This window comes from Haematobia irritans, chromosome 5 (assembly GCF_050003625.1).
Source record: "Haematobia irritans isolate KBUSLIRL chromosome 5, ASM5000362v1, whole genome shotgun sequence".
Classification (NCBI taxonomy): domain Eukaryota; kingdom Metazoa; phylum Arthropoda; class Insecta; order Diptera; family Muscidae; genus Haematobia; species Haematobia irritans.
Window position 1 is genome coordinate 163,750,627 of NC_134401.1, and position 19,759 is coordinate 163,770,385.

A 19,759-nucleotide genomic window follows, 5' to 3' on the forward strand; every position below is an offset into this window, starting at 1 on the left:
TTTCCCATTGATTGGAAGTGGATATTTTCCACGTTTTTGCCACAATACTGGTTTAGATTTATATATTTCTTTAATTTTCAACTAGAATTGGCGATCCATCATTAATTTCATTGCAGAAATGCCTGTTTTTAATGTAAAAATAAATTTGTCTTTGATAATGTTTGTCGAACATCCCCTTACACTCAATGATTAGTACCACCCAACCAGAAAAAATCAAAGTTGTTTTGATTTTATGCCAACACGTCGCCGCGACAGCCGAACACGACCTTATACAATCGGATTTGTCGCCGCAACGTGTTGTGTCGCAGGGTTTATCCGACCGTATAAGGTGCCCTTTACAGTGTGTCGGATCGATGCGACTTGTCGGCGATGACTAAATAATCAGTAAATGTGTTATCGATCCCATAAACACGCAGTAGTATCGATTATGCCTTCGGACTTAACTTATAATGTGCACAATATATGGGATATGTTCGACACGAGCACTGTCGTCTGGAATAACTGATAGTCTGTAAAGCGCATTACAGAATATCAGTTTTTCCGGACGACAGTGCTCGTGTCGAACATATCCTACACATTGGACACATTATAAGTTAAGTCCGAAGGCATAATCGATACTGCTGCATGTTTACGGGATCGATAACACATTTGCCGATTATTGTAAGATTCTTTACAAACACCGACATTCCGTCCGGAATAACTAATAGTCTGTAAAGCGCATTACAGACTATCAGTTATTCCGGACGACAGTGCTCGTGTCGAACATATCCCATATATTGTGCACATTATAAGTTAAGTCCTGCTGCATGTTTATGGGATCGATAACACATTAACCGATTATTTAGTCATCGCCGACAAGTCGTATCGATCAAACACACTGTAAAGCGGACCTTAGACGTTCGGATAAACACTACAACAGATGTTCGCCTATTTGTTGTGTGTTCGTTCAAGTTTTACCCTCACACCGCACGAACAATTATGATAACAACATCCCTGCCAACATGTATTGAATTTGGGGGCGCTTCTAAGAATCCCCACTACGTCGAAAACAGTCGTACACGATATCCAAAACTCCTCGGAAAAGCGGCGTCACTATTGAGAAGTTGTACCACGCCAAGTTACTACAAAAAAGTATCGCATGAGTGCAATTATTAGGTGCCCTTCTGGATACATTTAGAAGGACGCCAATAAGAGCCCCTTCAAACAATCAGACAAAGTGCATTTTAAGATAGTTGTAAAAGAATCATTGTGGTCAAGTAAAACACGATTGTTTAGATGTTTATTAATTTTCTTAAATATTTATAAATTCTCATAAATATAACATTTATATGACTATCACATCGCATTTAACATATTTGTATTAATTAATAAAAGATTGATGTTGAGTTACAAGTTGCTAAAGGGTGATTTGTTAAGAGCTTGATAACTTTTTTTTTAAAAAAAACGCATAAAGTTTGCAAAATCTCATCGGTTCTTTATTTGAAACGTTAGATTGGTCCATGACATTTACTTTTTGAAGATAATTTCATTTAAATGTTGACCGCGGCTGCGTCTTAGGTGGTCCATTCGGAAAGTCCAATTTTGGGCATCTTTTTCGAGCATTTCGGCCGGAATAGCCCGAATTTCTTCGGAAATGTTGTCTTCCAAAGCTGGAATAGTTGCTGGCTTATTTCTGTACACTTTAGACTTGACGTAGCCCCACAAAAAATAGTCTAAAGGCGTCAAATCGCATGATCTTGGTGGCCAACTTACCGGTCCATTTCTTGAGATGAATTGTTCTCCGAAGTTTTCCCTCAAAATGGCCATAGAATCGCGAGCTGTGTGGCATGTAGCGCCATCTTGTTGAAACCACATGTCAACCAAGTTCAGTTCTTCCATTTTTGGCAACAAAAAGTTTGTTAGCATCGAACGATAGCGATCGCCATTCACCGTAACGTTGCGTCCAACAGCATCTTTGAAAAAATACGGTCCAATGATTCCACCAGCGTACAAACCACACCAAACAGTGCATTTTTCGGGATGCATGGGCAGTTCTTGAACGGCTTCTGGTTGCTCTTCACTCCAAATGCGGCAATTTTGCTTATTTACGTAGCCATTCAACCAGAAATGAGCCTCATCGCTGAACAAAATTTGTCGATAAAAAAGCGGATTTTCTGCCAACTTTTCTAGGGCCCATTCACTGAAAATTCGACGTTGTGGCAGATCGTTCGGCTTCAGTTCTTGCACGAGCTGTATTTTATACGGTTTTACACCAAGATCTTTGCGTAAAATCTTCCATGTGGTCGAATAACACAAACCCAATTGCTGCGAACGGCGACGAATCGACATTTCACGGTCTTCAGCAACACTCTCAGAAACAGACGCAATATTCTCTTCTGTACGCACTGTACGCATTCGTGTGGTTGGTTTAATGTCCAATAAAGTAAACTGAGTGCGAAACTTGGTCACAATCGCATTAATTGTTTGCTCACTTGGTCGATTATGTAGACCATAAATCGGACGTAAAGCGCGAAACACATTTCGAACCGAACACTGATTTTGGTAATAAAATTCAATGATTTGCAAGCGTTGCTCGTTAGTAAGTCTATTCATGATGAAATGTCAAAGCATACTGAGCATCTTTCTCTTTGACACCATGTCTGAAATCCCACGTGATCTGTCAAATACTAATGCATGAAAATCCTAACCTCAAAAGAATCACCCTTTAGTTACATGTTGTAGCGTATATCAGCCAGTGCTTTTATTCCCAAAAGAGGCAGCGTGTCTGGAAAAATAAAGGGTGATTTGTTAAGAGCTTGATAACTTTTAAAAAAAAAAAACGCATAAAATTTGCAAAATTTCATCGGTTCTTTATTTGAAACGTTAGATTGGTCCATGACATTTACTTTTTGAAGATAATTTCATTTAAATATTGACCGCGGCTGCGTCTTAGGTGGTCCATTCGGAAAGTCCAATTTTGGGCAACTTTTTCGAGCATTTCGGTCGGAATAGCCCGAATTTCTTCGGAAATGTTGTCTTCCAAAGCTGGAATAGTTGCTGGCTTATTTCTGTAGATTATTTCTTTAGACTTGACGTAGCCCCACAAAAAATAGTCTAAAGGCGTCAAATCGCATGATCTTGGTGGCCAACTTACCGGTCCATTTCTTGAGATGAATTGTTCTCCGAAGTTTTCCCTCAAAATGGCCATAGAATCGCGAACTGTGTGGCATGTAGCGCCATCTTGTTGAAACCACATGTCAACCAAGTTCAGTTCTTCCATTTTTGGCAACAAAAAGTTTGTTAGCATCGAACGATAGCGATCGCCATTCACCGTAACGTTGCGTCCAACAGCATCTTTGAAAAAATACGGTCCAATGATTCCACCAGCGTACAAACCACACCAAACAGTGCATTTTTCGGGATGCATGGGCAGTTCTTGAACGGCTTCTGGTTGCTCTTCACTCCAAATGCGGCAATTTTGCTTATTTACGTAGCCATTCAACCAGAAATGAGCCTCATCGCTGAACAAAATTTGTCGATAAAAAAGCGGATTTTCTGCCAACTTTTCTAGGGCCCATTCACTGAAAATTCGACGTTGTGGCAGATCGTTCGGCTTCAGTTCTTGCACGAGCTGTATTTTATACGGTTTTACACCAAGATCTTTGCGTAAAATCTTCCATGTGGTCGAATAACACAAACCCAATTGCTGCGAACGGCGACGAATCGACATTTCACGGTCTTCAGCAACACTCTCAGAAACAGACGCAATATTCTCTTCTGTACGCACTGTACGCATTCGTGTGGTTGGTTTAATGTCCAATAAAGTAAACTGAGTGCGAAACTTGGTCACAATCGCATTAATTGTTTGCTCACTTGGTCGATTATGTAGACCATAAATCGGACGTAAAGCGCGAAACACATTTCGAACCGAACACTGATTTTGGTAATAAAATTCAATGATTTGCAAGCGTTGCTCGTTAGTAAGTCTATTCATGATGAAATGTCAAAGCATACTGAGCATCTTTCTCTTTGACACCATGTCTGAAATCCCACGTGATCTGTCAAATACTACCCTTCCAGCATTTCAAAGTTCCATTTCAACCTCATCGTTACCACAGACTCGTAAATGTCACTTCAACCATCATGAAAAGGTACATCAAAAAGTACATGCAAGTAATTTGCCATCCCTACTGTTAAAAAAACCATTTTTTTTTTTGTGAAACGCCAAGCGCAACCAGCTTGTTATATTTTAATTAAATAAAAACGAAAATAAAGTTCTGAAAACATAGATTATACGCTTAAAATTGTGAAAGGTATATTGGTGAACAATTTGGTGATTTTCCAAATGGAATAAAGTGATTGTTTTTCAGATATTTTACAGACACGCTGCCTCCATGGAATAAAAACACTGGTTGATAGACGCAGCAACATGTAACTCGCTACTTGTAACTCAACATCATCATTAATGCCAAAAATTATGTTAAATGTAATGTGATAGTGGTATAAATGTTATATTTTTAAGAATTTGTAAATGTTTAATAAAATTAATAAATATCTAAACAAACGTGTTTTACTCGACCACAATGATTCTTTTACAACTATCTTAAAATGCACTTTTTCTGATTGTTTGGAGGGTCCCTTATTGGCGTCGTTCTAAATTGATCTATAAAGGCACCTAATAATTGCACTCATGCGAAACATTTTTGTAGTAACTTGGCGTGGTACAACTTCTCAATAGTGACGGCGCTTTTCCGACGAGTTTTTGATGTCGTATATGATTGTTTTCGACGTAGTGGGGATTCTCAAAAGAGTCCCCAAATTCAAAAAATGTTGGCAGGGTAATGCATGAAAATCCTAACCTCAAAAGAATCACCCTTTATTTGAAAAACTATCACTTTATTTCATTTGGAAAGTCAAAAATTGTTCACCAATATACCTTTTACAATTTTAAGCGAAATAACTATGTTTTCAGCACTTCAATATCGTTTTTATTTAAATAAAATATAAAATGGCTCTTGTAACAGTAGTGATGGCAAAATACTTTCATGTACTTTTTGATATGCTTCCCCCATCACAGTTCGCGATGGTTGTGGTGACATTTACGAGTCTGTGGTAGCGATGAGGATGAAATGGAACTTTGAAATGCTGGCAGGGTAAGCACAAATAATGAAGATGGACGAAAAGTTAGGTGTAAAGCCATTTTTTAGTAAAAATGGAAGGAATAAAAAAAATTCCAAGAATCCCTCATTAATTTCATTGCACAAATGCTTATTTTAATTATGAAAATAAATTTGTTTTTGTTAATGTTTGGCGAACATCCATTTACACTTGAAGATTTGTACCCCCAAACCGGAAAAAATCAAAGTTGTTTTGATTTTATGCAACACGCGAACATGACCTTATACTAACGGATTTGTCGCCGCAACGTGTTGTGTCCAAGGGTTTATCCGACCGTATAATGTGCCCTTAAGATTCTTTACAAACACCGACATTCCGTCCGGAATAACTGATAGTCTGTAATGCGCTTTACAGACTATCAGTTATTCCGGACGGAATGTCGGTGTTTGTAATGCGCTTTACAGACTATCAGTTATTCCTGACGGAATGTCGGTGTTTGTAAAGAATCTTACAGTGTGTCGGATCGATGCGACTTGTCGGCGATGACTAAATAATCGGTAAATGTGTTATCGATCCCATAAACATGCAGCAGTATCGATTATGCCTTCGGACTTAACTTATAATATGCACAACATATGGGATATGTTCGACACGAGCACTGTCGTCCGGAATAACTGATAGTCTGTAAAGCGCATAAAGAATATTAGATTGTGTCGGATCGATACGACTTGTCGGCGATGACTAAATAATCGGTAAATGTGTTATCGATCCCATAAACATGCAGCAGTATCGATTATGCCTTCGGACTTAACTTCCCTGCCAGCATTTCAAAGTTCCATTTCAACCTCATCGTTACCACAGACTCGTAAATGTCACTTCAACCATCATGAAAAGGTACATCAAAAAGTACATGCAAGTAATTTGCCATCCCTACTGTTAAAAAAGCCATTTTTTTGTGAAACGCCAAGCGCAACCCAGCTTGTTATATTTTAATTAAATAAAAACGAAAATAAAGTTCTGAAAACATAGATTATACGCTTAAAATTGTGAAAGGTATATTGGTGAACAATTTGGTGATTTTCCAAATGGAATAAAGTGATTGTTTTTCAGATATTTTACAGACACGCTGCCTCCATGGAATAAAAACACTGGTTGATAGACGCAGCAACATGTAACTCGCTACTTGTAACTCAACATCATCATTAATGCCAAAAATTATGTTAAATGTAATGTGATAGTGGTATAAATGTTATATTTTTAAGAATTTGTAAATGTTTAATCAAATTAATAAATATCTAAACAAACGTGTTTTACTCGACCACAATGATTCTTTTACAACTATCTTAAAATGCACTTTTTCTGATTGTTTGGAGGGTCCCTTATTGGTGTCGTTCTAAATTTATCTATAAAGACACCTAATAATTGCACTCATGCGAAACATTTTTGTAGTAACTTGGCGTGGTACAACTTCTCAATAGTGACGGCGCTTTTCCGACGAGTTTTTGATGTCGTATATGATTGTTTTCGACGTAGTGGGGATTCTCAAAAGAGTCCCCAAATTCAAAAAATGTTGGCAGGGCTTATAATGTGCGCAATATTTGGGATATGTTCGACACGAGCACTGTCGTCCGGAATAACTGATAGTCTGTAAAGCGCATAAAGGCCGGTATTCACCGCCAGCCGAAATTTTCGCTACCCATAAGAAATGCATTGCTATATATATTTGCTAACGTAAATTCCTTGAGGTGTTATTATCGATTGTTTATATATTGCTCCCATAAGAAAAACATTGCAAAGTTGTGTTATTGACACGCAAACAAAATTTCCGCTACAGGTGCATACCGACTTTATCGAAAATTCCGTGCAGAGTTGTTATCGACTGTTTACAATTTAATTTCATAAGAAACTTACGATAAAACTGTATTATTAGCAACAAAAATTTCCACAGGCACTGTATACGGGCTTTAATTGCGTTCGCTTAATTCTGTACCGTACTGTAGCATATTCTATACACATACGTTTCTATTTAGGTATGGTCTCTTCAATCGATAATAAAGCAATTAAAAACCTGCTGATAAATTATCGACCAGAACTTCTAATAATCGATAATGCTCTCTAATTGTAGTCGAATTTTGGTCATTCACTGAGATTCGTTCGTCTTGTCGAAGAAAGAAAAGAAAAACTTAATTTAAAGAAAAATAAAATAATATTGATGGATCAAATTAAAGTGAATACACAAAAAATCAAAAACCATTTGCTGTAAGAAGCCATTGACGTGAAAAGAGACGAGTTACAAAATACATTCAAGGTGAAATTTGTGAGTGTTTATCAAAGAAATAAGAAAAAGAGTCTCGTCGTCGTCGTGTCGTGCAACACAAATCTGATATTTTCCTTTCGACGTAAATGACGACTTTCTTCGTAGCGCACCCCCTACTCCGAAGGACTTGATGCAGTTGCTACAAAAACTGCATTAGAAACAAAGAAAAATAGCCTACTAATATCTGCCTAGACGGATTTTTAATTTGAAATATTTTCCAATAATTTGATGGTGATAAAACGGATTCGAAAAAAATGCATTCGGGATTTGGGGGTATAAAAAAATGAAGAAAGACAAAAACGTCAAAACATGGTTATGGGCTCGTTCATTAGGTGTGCGTGTGTGTGTACATGAGTGCGAGGAAGTTGTTATTGTTGTGCTTAACATTGTTGTTTCCCAATCAGTTGGCATTTCGTTTTTGTTGTTTTGTGTGGTATCCCCAGTTGCTTCTTATTACAGTCGAAGCTCGGTTTAACGAACGATATATTGTCAGGCCCTTTCGTTATTTAGAAAAATTCGTTAAATCGAACGGGAATATTAAATGTTAACTTTTATTGAAAATCGAAGTTATTTTACCAGATGAGTAAAAATTCATAATCATTTGAAAAAATTAATGCACAGAGACACTTAAAAAATAATCCTGATGAGCTTGATATATCTAGGTTAGGTTAGATTGAAGAGAGGATCCAAGATTCGCTGTCGTATGGGGGCCTATATACACCCATGTCATAATTTGTATACTCTAACTTCTTAGACGAATTGCCTAATTTGTTTCCAGTGCCCGGTTTCAAGAATGGCCAGGCATAGGTAGTGTTCATAGGGAGCCACCGTGGTGCAATGGTTAGCATGCCCGCCTTGCATACACAAGGTCGTGGGTTCGATTCCTGCTACGACCGAACACCAAAAAGTTTTTCAGCGGTGGATTATCCCACCTCAGAAATGCTGGTGACATTTCTGAGGGTTTCAAAGCTTCTCTAAGTGATTTCTCTGGAATGTGGAACGCCGTTCAGACTCGGCTATAAAAAGGAGGTCCCTTGTCATTGAGCTTAACATGGAATCGGGCAGCACTCAGTGATAAGAGAGAAGTTCACCAATGTGGTATCACAATGGACTGAATAGTCTAAGTGACGTCTTACATACACCACTACTCCGCTGCTCCTGTCGGCATAGATGTACTCTCGACGCCGTTTCGACCGGGCACCAAAAAAGTTTTCCAGTGGTAGTTTATCCCTCTCACTAATGATGTTGATATTCCTGTGTATTTCATAGTTTATCTTCAGCTATAAGAGGGAGGTTCCTTGTTATTGAGATAAATATAGAATCGGGTAGCACTCAATATTAAGAGAAAAACCACCTGTCCAACTGGCAATCCTACGAAATATTGCCACTAACAGACCTATTACAGGACCAGTGCTCGAGTTTGTCGTAGTTTTTAAATTTTCATATAATTTATTGATTTCTATACTCTCTTTATTTTAAAATTTTATTTGATCTAGACATTTACCTATGGACCAACATAGTCCAAAAGTTTTTCTTTCTGATGCAAAATCTGATGATCAAAATAATACCGGTTCCTAAGGGTTTGTCCCAGACTGTTTCATGAGGACCTGTCTAGTCCTACTAAGTTCTCCCAGGTCATGTAGTTTAGAATGAGTCCAATCCGTGGCCTGCAGTGTAAATTTATCCCCGTCAATGACAAACCCGTGTTGAAGTGAACGGTCCCTACCATACGTTTCGGCCAGAACTGGGACTGGTCTTTTCACACCAGGGAGAAGTCCTGTACCGGTTCTGTTGTAGATCCATTTCCCGCACTGAAAAAAATATTGTCGTGAGGTCAAAGATTTCATGTCTTTAAAATACGAATACAAATTTTGCTTAGCATAGAAGACGCATTTCTCTAAAATAAAGTTATTTTCCTTGTCCAAAAGTCGATAAACTTTTCAATGAAGTCATATTGTCCTTATAATTGATTTGACTTAAAAATGGGTATCTTTACATGAAAGAAAAAATTTATAGGCTAAGGTCAACTTGACTTTAATAATTCAGAAAAATTCTTTAAATTTAATGAAATTGTCTTTAAATTTGTTGTCTTTTTGCATCTTGACTACGAAGCAAAAAATCGTTCAAATATAGGACATGTTTTTCAAAACTTTATTTTAAAGAAGTTTTTTACTTCAAACATAGCATAATTTCTACTGGAAGTCGAGCCCTAATTTGGAAAATAAAGTTGCCGTTAACTCGTTTTTAAAGGACTTTGATAGCATATGAAGAAAAAAAAGCTGAGAAAGCGAAAAATTAAAATTTGCTTCCTAGAAGCAAGTACACAAAACCTAAATTTAAAAGAGAATTTTGTCTTAAAAGTATTCTTACTTGTATTCTCCGCTTCTTTGGCTCGGAATCAATACCAAATTTTTTAAAGTAAAGACAAAATCTTTGAAACCGAGTAGCTTTTTTTTCAGTGCGTAGCGAAGCTGCGCTACTCTATCTAACCTTACTTTACCAGTTACCCGGCCATTGAATATGTGTTTTCAAACATTTTAATGGAATCTAAATATCTTGGGAATGCCGTACTTTGTGGACATTTCCTAAGGACTTAAGCCATACTCCCAATCGTCAAATATTGCTGAATTTTGTTGTTGTTTATTTTCATAAGATTAAAAGCCTTTTCGTTAAATCGAACGTAAATTTTGTTCAATTGTTCGTTATTTAGAATACTCAATGTTAAGAATTTTGACGTTCGTTAAAATGGATTTTCGCTAAATGGGATATTCGTTAAACAGAGCTTCGACTGTATTAGTTTTTTGTTAGTGTGCAATAAGAATTAAATTTTAGAGTGCAAAACAGTGAAGATTTGGTGATTGAATCGGATATTTTCTTTGGATGTGAAAAAACAGAGAAAAACAAAGGTTTGTTCACCAAAGAGAGCATGATATTTTGATTTGCCAGAGTCCCATTAGTGTGTGCGATTAGCAGCTACCTTTAATTACAGCAACGACAATAGTTTGAGACGAAGAGATAAATGCATCCAGATATCAATAGTTTTGCATATATTGTTGTCTTCTTAACATAGCCCTTTGGAAACTCTATGTTTGGGGAAAAAACAACAGATATCTCCTCCTCTTACATTTATCACCATATACATGACAACGAAATAAATCGAAACAAAGAAATTTTTCGTGTCACATAAGTCGCCACATTGTGATGGTGTACTACATATGTATATATCGGTGTATGTGTGTTTGTATGTGCCTTTTGCGTTTGTATTTTTATTTTCGTGATCTCTTAGCCTCGACATAAAAGTTTCCTGGATATTGAGAAACTCACAATTGCTTTCGATGAATAAAAGTTTCCAAGATTTATGGTCACTCTTCCTCTAAAAAAGGAGGAAAACTCTATGGTGTATGTGCTTAGCAATCGAATTTAGGTCACTCTAGCCTTGACCACATTTACTGCGCACATTATGCATTTTCATTTATTTTTCTCAATGAGAACTGAATTGCTATTGCTCTAAATGAATGCATTAGCCAGCCATGCTGCATTTTTTGTCTAATAATAATATTTAATAATTCCATAATTCCTTCTTGGATCTGGGGGAAAAATGTCCATGGCATTCGAATGCTTCCAATGCTCGTGTAATTGTTAGTTATGGAATGTTTTGTTTAATGGTTTTCACTGGGGAAGCATTTGCATTTTAAATTACTAGTGCCCGCCCCCCTGCGTCCATGCTCAGTGACTCATAATGTAAAACTTCAAATCAATTTGAGTTTTTTCCATTTCCATTAGCGATCATAATTGCGTCTCATACGAATGTTACAGCGTTGCTAAAGTGTTCCAAAAAAATTAAAAATTTTAGAAAATATCAACTCCAATTGCAAACGAGATTTCACCGTTTAGTACGAAAATGGTCTGATGAGTATTTAGCCTCATAATATTTAGAAAATTTGCGATTTATTTTTGATCAGCGAATGAACAATAACAAAACTGTGCAGAGGTCCAATTAGAGCAAATCGACTGAAGTTCGTAGTGCAATTTGACCAGGGTTTTCTTTTCCATTATAGTCAGCTTGTAACTAGATTATGCCCAGGAACCGTACAGGATTAGCCCCTTGTGTGTATGGGCCTGTCCCAGATCATGTCAAAGAGTACAGAAGGAACGAGGTACTTTAACATAGAAGTGTCATTGACATAATTTGGACAAATGCCAAGACAAAAATTCCAACGGATTGAGATCTGGACATTTTGGAGGCTGTTGTGCGCTAGAAATGAAACGAGGAATTTTCGTTTTTAAGCCATTCTTGGTTAACTCTTGCTAAGTGGGATGGTGCCGATTTCCTTTGGAATGTCAATGGTCTTCAGCCGAAATGTTTGTCTGTCCAGATAGGTTTCCGGGAACAATTTAGAATGACCAGATTATAGCCAATAATTCCAACGGATAGAGATCTGGATATTTTGGAGGCTATTGTGCGCTAGAAATGAAACGAGGAACCTCCGTTTTAAAGCAATTCTTGGTAGACTCGTGCTAAGTGATATGGTGCCGAGACCTTTTGAAATGTCAATGTTCTGCAGCCGAAATGTCTGTCTGCCCAGAGCTTCAATAGGTTAGGTTAGGTGGCAGCCCGATGTATCAGGCTCACTTAGACTATTCAGTCCATTGTGATACCACATTGGTGAACTTCTTTCTTATCATTGAGTGCTGCCCGATTCCATGTTAAGCTCAATGACAAGGGACCTCCTTTTTATAGCCGAGTCCGAAAGGCGTTCCACATTACAGTGAAACCACTTAGAGAAGCTTTGAAACCCTCAGAAATGTCACCATTCTGAGGGTTTCAAAGCTTCAATAGGTTAGGTTAGGTATAATGGCAGCTTGATATTTCAGGACAACTTAGACTAGTGAGACTATTGTGCTACCACATTGGTGAACTTCTCTCTTAGCACTGAATGGTGCCAGATTGCGTCCGTTCTCGCGGGATGCATGCTCAGCATCTCGGTACCAGTCCTGTGTAGGTCCGTCAGTAGTTAAGTTCTAAGATCGTGAATCCTTGGAAATCTTTTTTATTGGACCAAGCCTTGTGATTGCGCCAGGGTGTTTTGCTATCGTCCATTTCGTGCTGTGCTGTTGGTACATCAGCTTGTATCAATATGGAGAAACTTTGCGACGTAGTTGGGATTCACCCAAATTGGTCAGGTCGTTAGGCGAGTAGGTTTGGCTTGGCAAGCGAAAAGGTTTCGAGTGTTATATGGTCCTTGATTACAGATGGGACACACGTAAGCTTCGCTGAAACCAATTGAGGTTGTTGCACTAGCCTGATCTTAGTCGGGCCAAAACTAGCCTAGTCTGCCGGAGGAGGTCTCTCTCTCCTTCGATGCTATGGGCGGTGAACGGCATCCGAGCTTCTCTTGTAGCTTTTCACCCTTTCAGCTACAATATCCTCATGAATCTTATTCAGACATGTCTTGTATACTGCCTGATCTACAGGTTCTCTTTTGTAGCGCTGGATATCGCGCTCTAGATAATGTAGATCAACCCTACCTTTCTGGGGCGGTTTGGATGATTACCGCGTAAACAACCCCCCGAGATACTGCTTCGACTGCATATAAAAATGGTGTGCAATGGTCTTACTCTCCACATATTTAAATTTCATCCTGTCTCAGTTCTATGGGCAACGTTGTGGCAAGTCTATATGTTATTCCACTGTTAACTGGTTGGAATTTTGTTTGGTTTCTAACGTTTAATTGGTTTTGAGCAAATATGGTAAACAACTTTCTCCTGCTTAAATTTCGGCAGAATATGGCGTAAGCAACCTTTTGAAATATCTACTACCTAAGATATCTTGTGCAGTACTAATCGATGGTCTGCCATTACAAAATCTTGGAGTTTTGTAAATTCACCCTCCGCAAAGATAGACAAAGATCTTAGACTATTTTAGTACCAATGATGGTCAAAGTACCAAAGATGAGTACTACTGGTTTCCATACTTACCTCAATGACGAAGACCTTCCTTTTTATACCCTGCGCCACACTGTGGAACAGGGTATTATATGTTTGCAATATCCAGAAGGAGACGAGATAGACACATGGTGTCTTTGGGAATAATGCTGAGAGTGGGTCCCTGAGTCGATCTAGCCATGTCCGTCCGTCTGTCTGTCAACACATTTTTGTGATCAAAGTCTAGGTCGCAGTTTAATTCCAATCGCCTTCAAATTTGGAACAAGTTCCTGTTTTGGGTCAGAATAGAACCCTATTGATTTTGGAAGAACTCGGTTCAGATTTAAATATAGCTACCATATATATCTTTGTTTCTTTCTCCCGATATGGACTTAAATGGCCCCAGAAGCCAGAGTTTTACCCTAATTTACTTGAAGTTTTGCACCAGGAGAAGAATAAGTACTATAGTCAGGTGTGCCAAATTTTAGTGAAATCGGTTCAGATTGAGATATAGCTCTCATATATATCTTTCGACTTATATGGCCCCAGAAGCCAAAGTTTTATCACAATTTGGTTGAAATTTTGCACTAGGAGTACAATTAGTAGTGTAGTCAAGTGTGCTAAATTTTATTGATATCGGTTCAGATTTAGATATAGCTCCCATATATATCTTTCGCCCGATTTTCCGTCATAAGACCACAGAGGTCAAAGTTGTAGTCCGAAAAAATATCGTGACTCACGAACAATGTTTTGAATAATTTACCTTTGCGACGTGTCTGAAAACATGAGCATTATTCAAATCGAGAGCGTTATTACACTCTTAACATCCCAGGTGTCACTAAATTGTAAATGACTTTAACTCTTAAGCGTTTTATGTTGGTGAGCGGGATTATTATCGTGAATGTAAATCTTTACTCACGCACACTCACGAAGATAATATTTTCGTGACTCAGGCTCAAACACGACATTTTGATTTGTTAATCACGCTCACGCACACTCACGCCGTTCGTTAGTCACGACAATTTCGTGTCACGTGCACACCTCTATTTTATATCCAACTTGAACGAAAAGTCAACAAGTAGTAGGTTAGTGAAGGTTTGGCGAAAGTGGTTCATTACTGTTTATGTGAAAGAATGACGAGCCCGGTGTTGGTTTAAATTTTCTGACAATACTGATACGCACAGATCCTTTAGATCTACACCAAATTGTTCCAAAATTGTTATGTCCTAAAATTTGGATATTTACGTATCTGCATTACAAATATTCGATTAAATTAATAGAAATACAACAAAAATAATTTCCCCCCTGTGGACTATAGAATATTGACCTCCTCTATACGGTTTACTTAAGTAAAGATATTAACAATGTTTTATTATCTTCCTTTGTTTATTGTTTTGCTTATTGCAGGCGTGTGTGTATGTGTGTGCGTGGTATATCTTCTTCTTAATAAGCATACACGTAGTTTGTGCTCTTATCGTACAAACCGGCAAAGCTTGGAAGGAAGTGTATATGAAAGTCTTTTCACCCACATAGGTGGTGTATTTGGTAGAAAAAAAAACAACCGAAGCCAAGCAAAAAAAAAAAACGTCCATACTATCGTTTTTGAAATACGAAACAAAAATCAAACGAAACAAGGCTAACGCGGAACAACATGGATGCAGAAAATGATAACGATCAACCCAATTCGTCATCAGCTTCGGCATCGATATCGCCCAGTAGTAGTAATAACAGCAGTAGTAGCAATCTCTTAGGAAATTTGCCAATGTTGCCATTTATGAGGTCAACGGACGATGATGATGTTCATGAGGACGACGGCAATGTTAATGATGATGAAAATATGCACGAGGAGGAATCCATGCCACAAAATTCTTCTTTGTCTTCGTCGGCCGAAGGGGCTGTGGCTGGTGGTGGTAGTGGCAACAATGATGTCGTCAATAATTTGCCTATGGCTCCAAATATTGCGGAAGCTAATGCCGTTGTGTTGGAGCCCATGGTATGTGCTGAGCTCTTAGATTTATTAGTAGAAGTGTGGAAGATACACGAACTTCATAATTTCGTGCATTGATTTGATTTTTCCATTGGCTAAGTTCCCCACCCGACTACTACTGCAGCCACTTCTATAACTTCTAATTCCAATAATATCCTTGGCACAAATTTTAAGTTATCCACTTTTAATTTTTTATAATTCCCCCCCAAAAAACAAACACAAATAAAACTCCCACTTCAAACATTACTTTCAGAGAGACAACAGCAATTAACTGCACTATTTAAAAAACCAAAAATCACTCCCACTACATGTATTTCTAGATATCCTCTTCCCCAAAATACTAAAGCTTTTCAAGCGTTTTCTAATTAACTCCTAATGACAATCAATACTGCCAGCACTATCATCCTTATCAACATTGCAAAACGCCATCTCTCCTCTATCATCATCATCATCATCAAGGTCCTTTGTCAACATTGAATTCATCTCATTAATCTCGTATAATCTGAATTTGTAGACTTATCTTCATCAACTGCATTATCAGCTAATAAAAAAATCCTCCTGCTTCAATTTTTTTTTTAATTTTTCTTATTTCTTTTATTGTAGCGACAAAGAATTTCTCCACCACCATTGGAAGCTCTACAAGCGCAACAACAACAATCAGCATCAAATCTAGAAACATCCTCCTCCTCATCGGCTTCAACACCATCATCTTCCCAGCATCAGGATCGGGAGCATATTAATCGTAACGATATTGCCGATACAATCGATGCTTCTGCTGTAATTGTTCAGCCATTGGATTCTAATGTTTCTCATCGGTCACCACCGAGGGAAGCAGGTGATCAAAATCAAAGAGCAGCAGGAGAAGCTTTCGACAACGATATACAATTGGATGACAATGATAATAATGATTTTGATGTGGACCTAAATGCTGCTGGATCATCAGCTAGTCGTCGTCAAGAACAAGAAGAATTATTAGATACCACACCATCAGGATCGTCGGCGGGTACTTCAGGACAAATACAACCACCAACAACACTGCCTTTGCTACTTCAACAACAACAACAACAACAAGTTGGAGATTCTAAACATTTACCGCCGTCCTACGATCATCGCTATCATAATCCACGATACCACCACCACCATCATCATCATCATCACCATCATACGACAAGTCCCTATCAACAGCCTCATCCCAGTGGTTATAGCTACGGTTTTGGAACTACATCATTGCCACAACAGAAAAACTCAAACGGCACCAGTGCCGCTAATAGTAACAATAACAACAACAACAACGCCAATAGCAATAACAGTTCAACAATGTTTGCTAGCACTAGCTCAGGCGATCGCAATCATGGGTCATCTGCCAATGGCACCACGGAACCCGTTGTTGATCGTTTGAAATTACTCTACCCAAATGTAAATGAGAATGAGACACCTCTACCACGCTGCTGGAGTCCTCATGATAAATGCCTTTCGATTGGTTTGTCACAGAATAATTTGCGTGTCCACTTTAAAGGTGAGTACGGCATAAATTTCATTTCTATATCAAAGAGTAGTCAAAGGGAGTGATCTTCAAAAGGACATCCTAAGATTTTGAAATATACTTTGAATATCCTTCACCAGGTTAAGACGATCAAGGGAACATTTTACATTGCAATATGGCAAATGTCTATTATTCCCATTTGTGATTCTCCCCTTTTGTTTTCCTGAGTCCTCATAACACCACTTTTTATGTTTTTTTTTTTTTGTAATTTTAAGTCTCTTACGTAGTCCTCTAATTATCTTCTGTAGAGTCTAAGTGGATCGAATTTTCATAAGATATGGAATTTAGCAGCGTTTTAGATTTTCAAACTACACGGCATCAAATGGTCCACTTTTCTACAAAATAAAAAAAAAATCAACCATCGAAAAAAATACAAATAAAATTTTGACAAAATTTTCTATAGAAATAAAATTTTGACAACATTTTCTATACAAATAAAAGTTTGACAAAATTTTCTACAGAAATAAAATTTTGACAAGTTTTTTGATAGATATAAAATTTTGACAAAATTTTCTATAGAAATCAAATTTTGATTTTTGACCAAATTTTCTATAGAAATAAAATTTTGACAAAATTTTCTATAGATATAAAATTTTGACAAAATTTTCTATAAAAATCAAATTTTGATTTTTGACCAAATTTTCTATAGAAATAAAATTTTTACAAAATTTTCTATACAAATAAAATTTTGACAAAATTTTCTATAGAAATAAAATTTTGACAAAATTTTCTATAGAAATAAAATATTGACAAAATTTTCTATAGAAATAAAATTTTGACAAAATTTTCTATACAAATAAAAGTTTGACAAAATGTTCTATAGAAATAAAATTTTGACAAATTTTTGATAGATATAAAATTTTGACAAAATTTTCTATAGATATAAAATTTTGACAAAATTTTCTATAGAAATAAAAATTTGACAAAATTTTCTATAGAACTAAAAATTTGACAAAATTTTCTATAGAAATCAAATTTTGATTTTTGACCAAATTTTATATAGAAATAAAATTTTTACAAAATTTTCTATACAAATAAAATTTTGACAAAATTTTCTATAGAAATAAAATTTTGACAAAATTTTCTATAGAAATAAAATTTTGACAAAATGTTCTATAGAAATAAAATTTTGACAAATTTTTTGATAGATATAAAATTTTGACAAAATTTTCTATAGATATAAAATTTTGACAAAATTTTCTATAGAAATAAAATTTTGACAAAATTTTCTATAGAAATAAAAATTTTGACAAAATTCTCTATAGATATAAAATTTTGACATAATTTTCTATAGAAATAAAATTTTGACAAAATTTTCTATAGAAATAGAATTTCGACAAATTTTGCTATAGAAATAAAATTTTGACAAAATTTTCTATAGAAATAAAATTTTGACAAAATTTTCTATAGAAATAAAATTTTGACAAAATTTTCTATAGAAATAAAATTTTGACAAAATTTTCTATAGAAATAAAATTTTGACAAAATTTTCTATAGAAATAAAAATTTTGACAAAATTCTCTATAGATATAAAATTTTGACATAATTTTCTATAGAAATAAAATTTTGACAAAATTTTCTATATAAATAAAATGTTGACAAAATTTGCTATAGAAGTAAAATTTTGACAAAATTTTCTATAGAAGTAAAATTTTGACAAAATTTTCTATAGAAATAAAATTTTGACAAAATTTTCTATAGAAATAAAATTTTGACAAAATTTTCTATAGAAATAAAATTTTGACAAAATTTTCTATAGAAATAAAATTTTGTCAAAATTTTCTATAGAGATAAAATGTTGACAAAAAATTTTATAGGAATAAAATATTTAAAAAATTTTCTATAGAAATAAAATGTTGACAAAATTTTCTATAGAAATAAAGTTGACAAAATTTTCTACAGAAATAAAATTGTGACAAAATTTTCTATAGAATAAAATTTTGACAAAATTTTCTATAGAAATAAAATTTTGACAAAATGTTCTATAGAAATAAAATTTTGACAAAATTTTCTATAGAAATAAAATTTTGACAAAATTTTCTATAGAAATAAAATTTTGACAAAATTTTCTATAGAAATAAAAATTTTGACAAAATTCTCTATAGATATAAAATTTTGACATAATTTTCTATAGAAATAAAATTTTGACAAAATTTTCTATAGAAATAGAATTTCGACAAATTTTGCTATAGAAATAAAATTTTGACAAAATTTTCTATAGAAATAAAATTTTGACAAAATTTTCTATAGAAATAAAATTTTGACAAAATTTTCTATAGAAATAAAATTTTGACAAAATTTTCTATAGAAATAAAATTTTGACAAAATTTTCTATAGAAATAAAAATTTTGACAAAATTCTCTATAGATATAAAATTTTGACATAGTTTTCTATAGAAATAAAATTTTGACAAAATTTTCTATATAAATAAAATGTTGACAAAATTTGCTATAGAAGTAAAATTTTGACAAAATTTTCTATAGAAGTAAAATTTTGACAAAATTTTCTATAGAAATAAAATTTTGACAAAATTTTCTATAGAAATAAAATTTTGACAAAATTTTCTATAGAAATAAAATTTTGACAAAATTTTCTATAGAAATAAAATTTTGTCAAAATTTTCTATAGAGATAAAATGTTGACAAAAAATTTTATAGGAATAAAATATTTAAAAAATTTTCTATAGAAATAAAATGTTGACAAAATTTTCTATAGAAATAAAATTGTGACAAAATTTTCTATAGAAATAAAATTTTGACAAAATGTTCTATAGAAATAAAATTTTGACAAAATTTTCTATAGAAATAGAATTTCGACAAATTTTGCTATAGAATTAAATTTTGACAAAATTTTCTATAGATATAAAATTTTGACAAAATTTTCTATAGAT

At 35.1% G+C, this 19,759-nt stretch overlaps 1 protein-coding gene and 2 long non-coding RNA genes across 3 annotated transcripts in view; all 3 read left to right on the top strand.

The window, feature by feature from the left end:
* The first annotated feature begins 4,174 nt into the window (after positions 1–4,174).
* Positions 4,175–4,563, top strand: LOC142241418 (uncharacterized). The gene is made up of 2 exons (XR_012723625.1): positions 4,175–4,292; positions 4,350–4,563. It is a non-coding gene; the product is annotated as an uncharacterized LOC142241418 (long non-coding RNA).
* A 1,186-nt stretch (positions 4,564–5,749) lies between these two features.
* On the top strand, positions 5,750–6,421 carry LOC142241819 (uncharacterized). Its single transcript, XR_012723825.1, has 2 exons — positions 5,750–6,150; positions 6,208–6,421. It is a non-coding gene; the product is annotated as an uncharacterized LOC142241819 (long non-coding RNA).
* Positions 6,422–7,227: 806 nt separating this feature from the next.
* The window catches only part of RanBPM (Ran-binding protein M), a 43,427-nt gene continuing 30,895 nt past the window's right edge, over positions 7,228–19,759 (top strand). Inside the window, exons 1-3 of the mRNA XM_075313937.1 lie at positions 7,228–7,414; positions 14,747–15,332; positions 15,930–16,842. Coding sequence (XP_075170052.1) covers positions 14,991–15,332; positions 15,930–16,842 — 1,255 coding nt within the window. The 5' untranslated portion in view covers positions 7,228–7,414; positions 14,747–14,990. The remainder of the gene's footprint in view (positions 7,415–14,746; positions 15,333–15,929; positions 16,843–19,759) is intronic.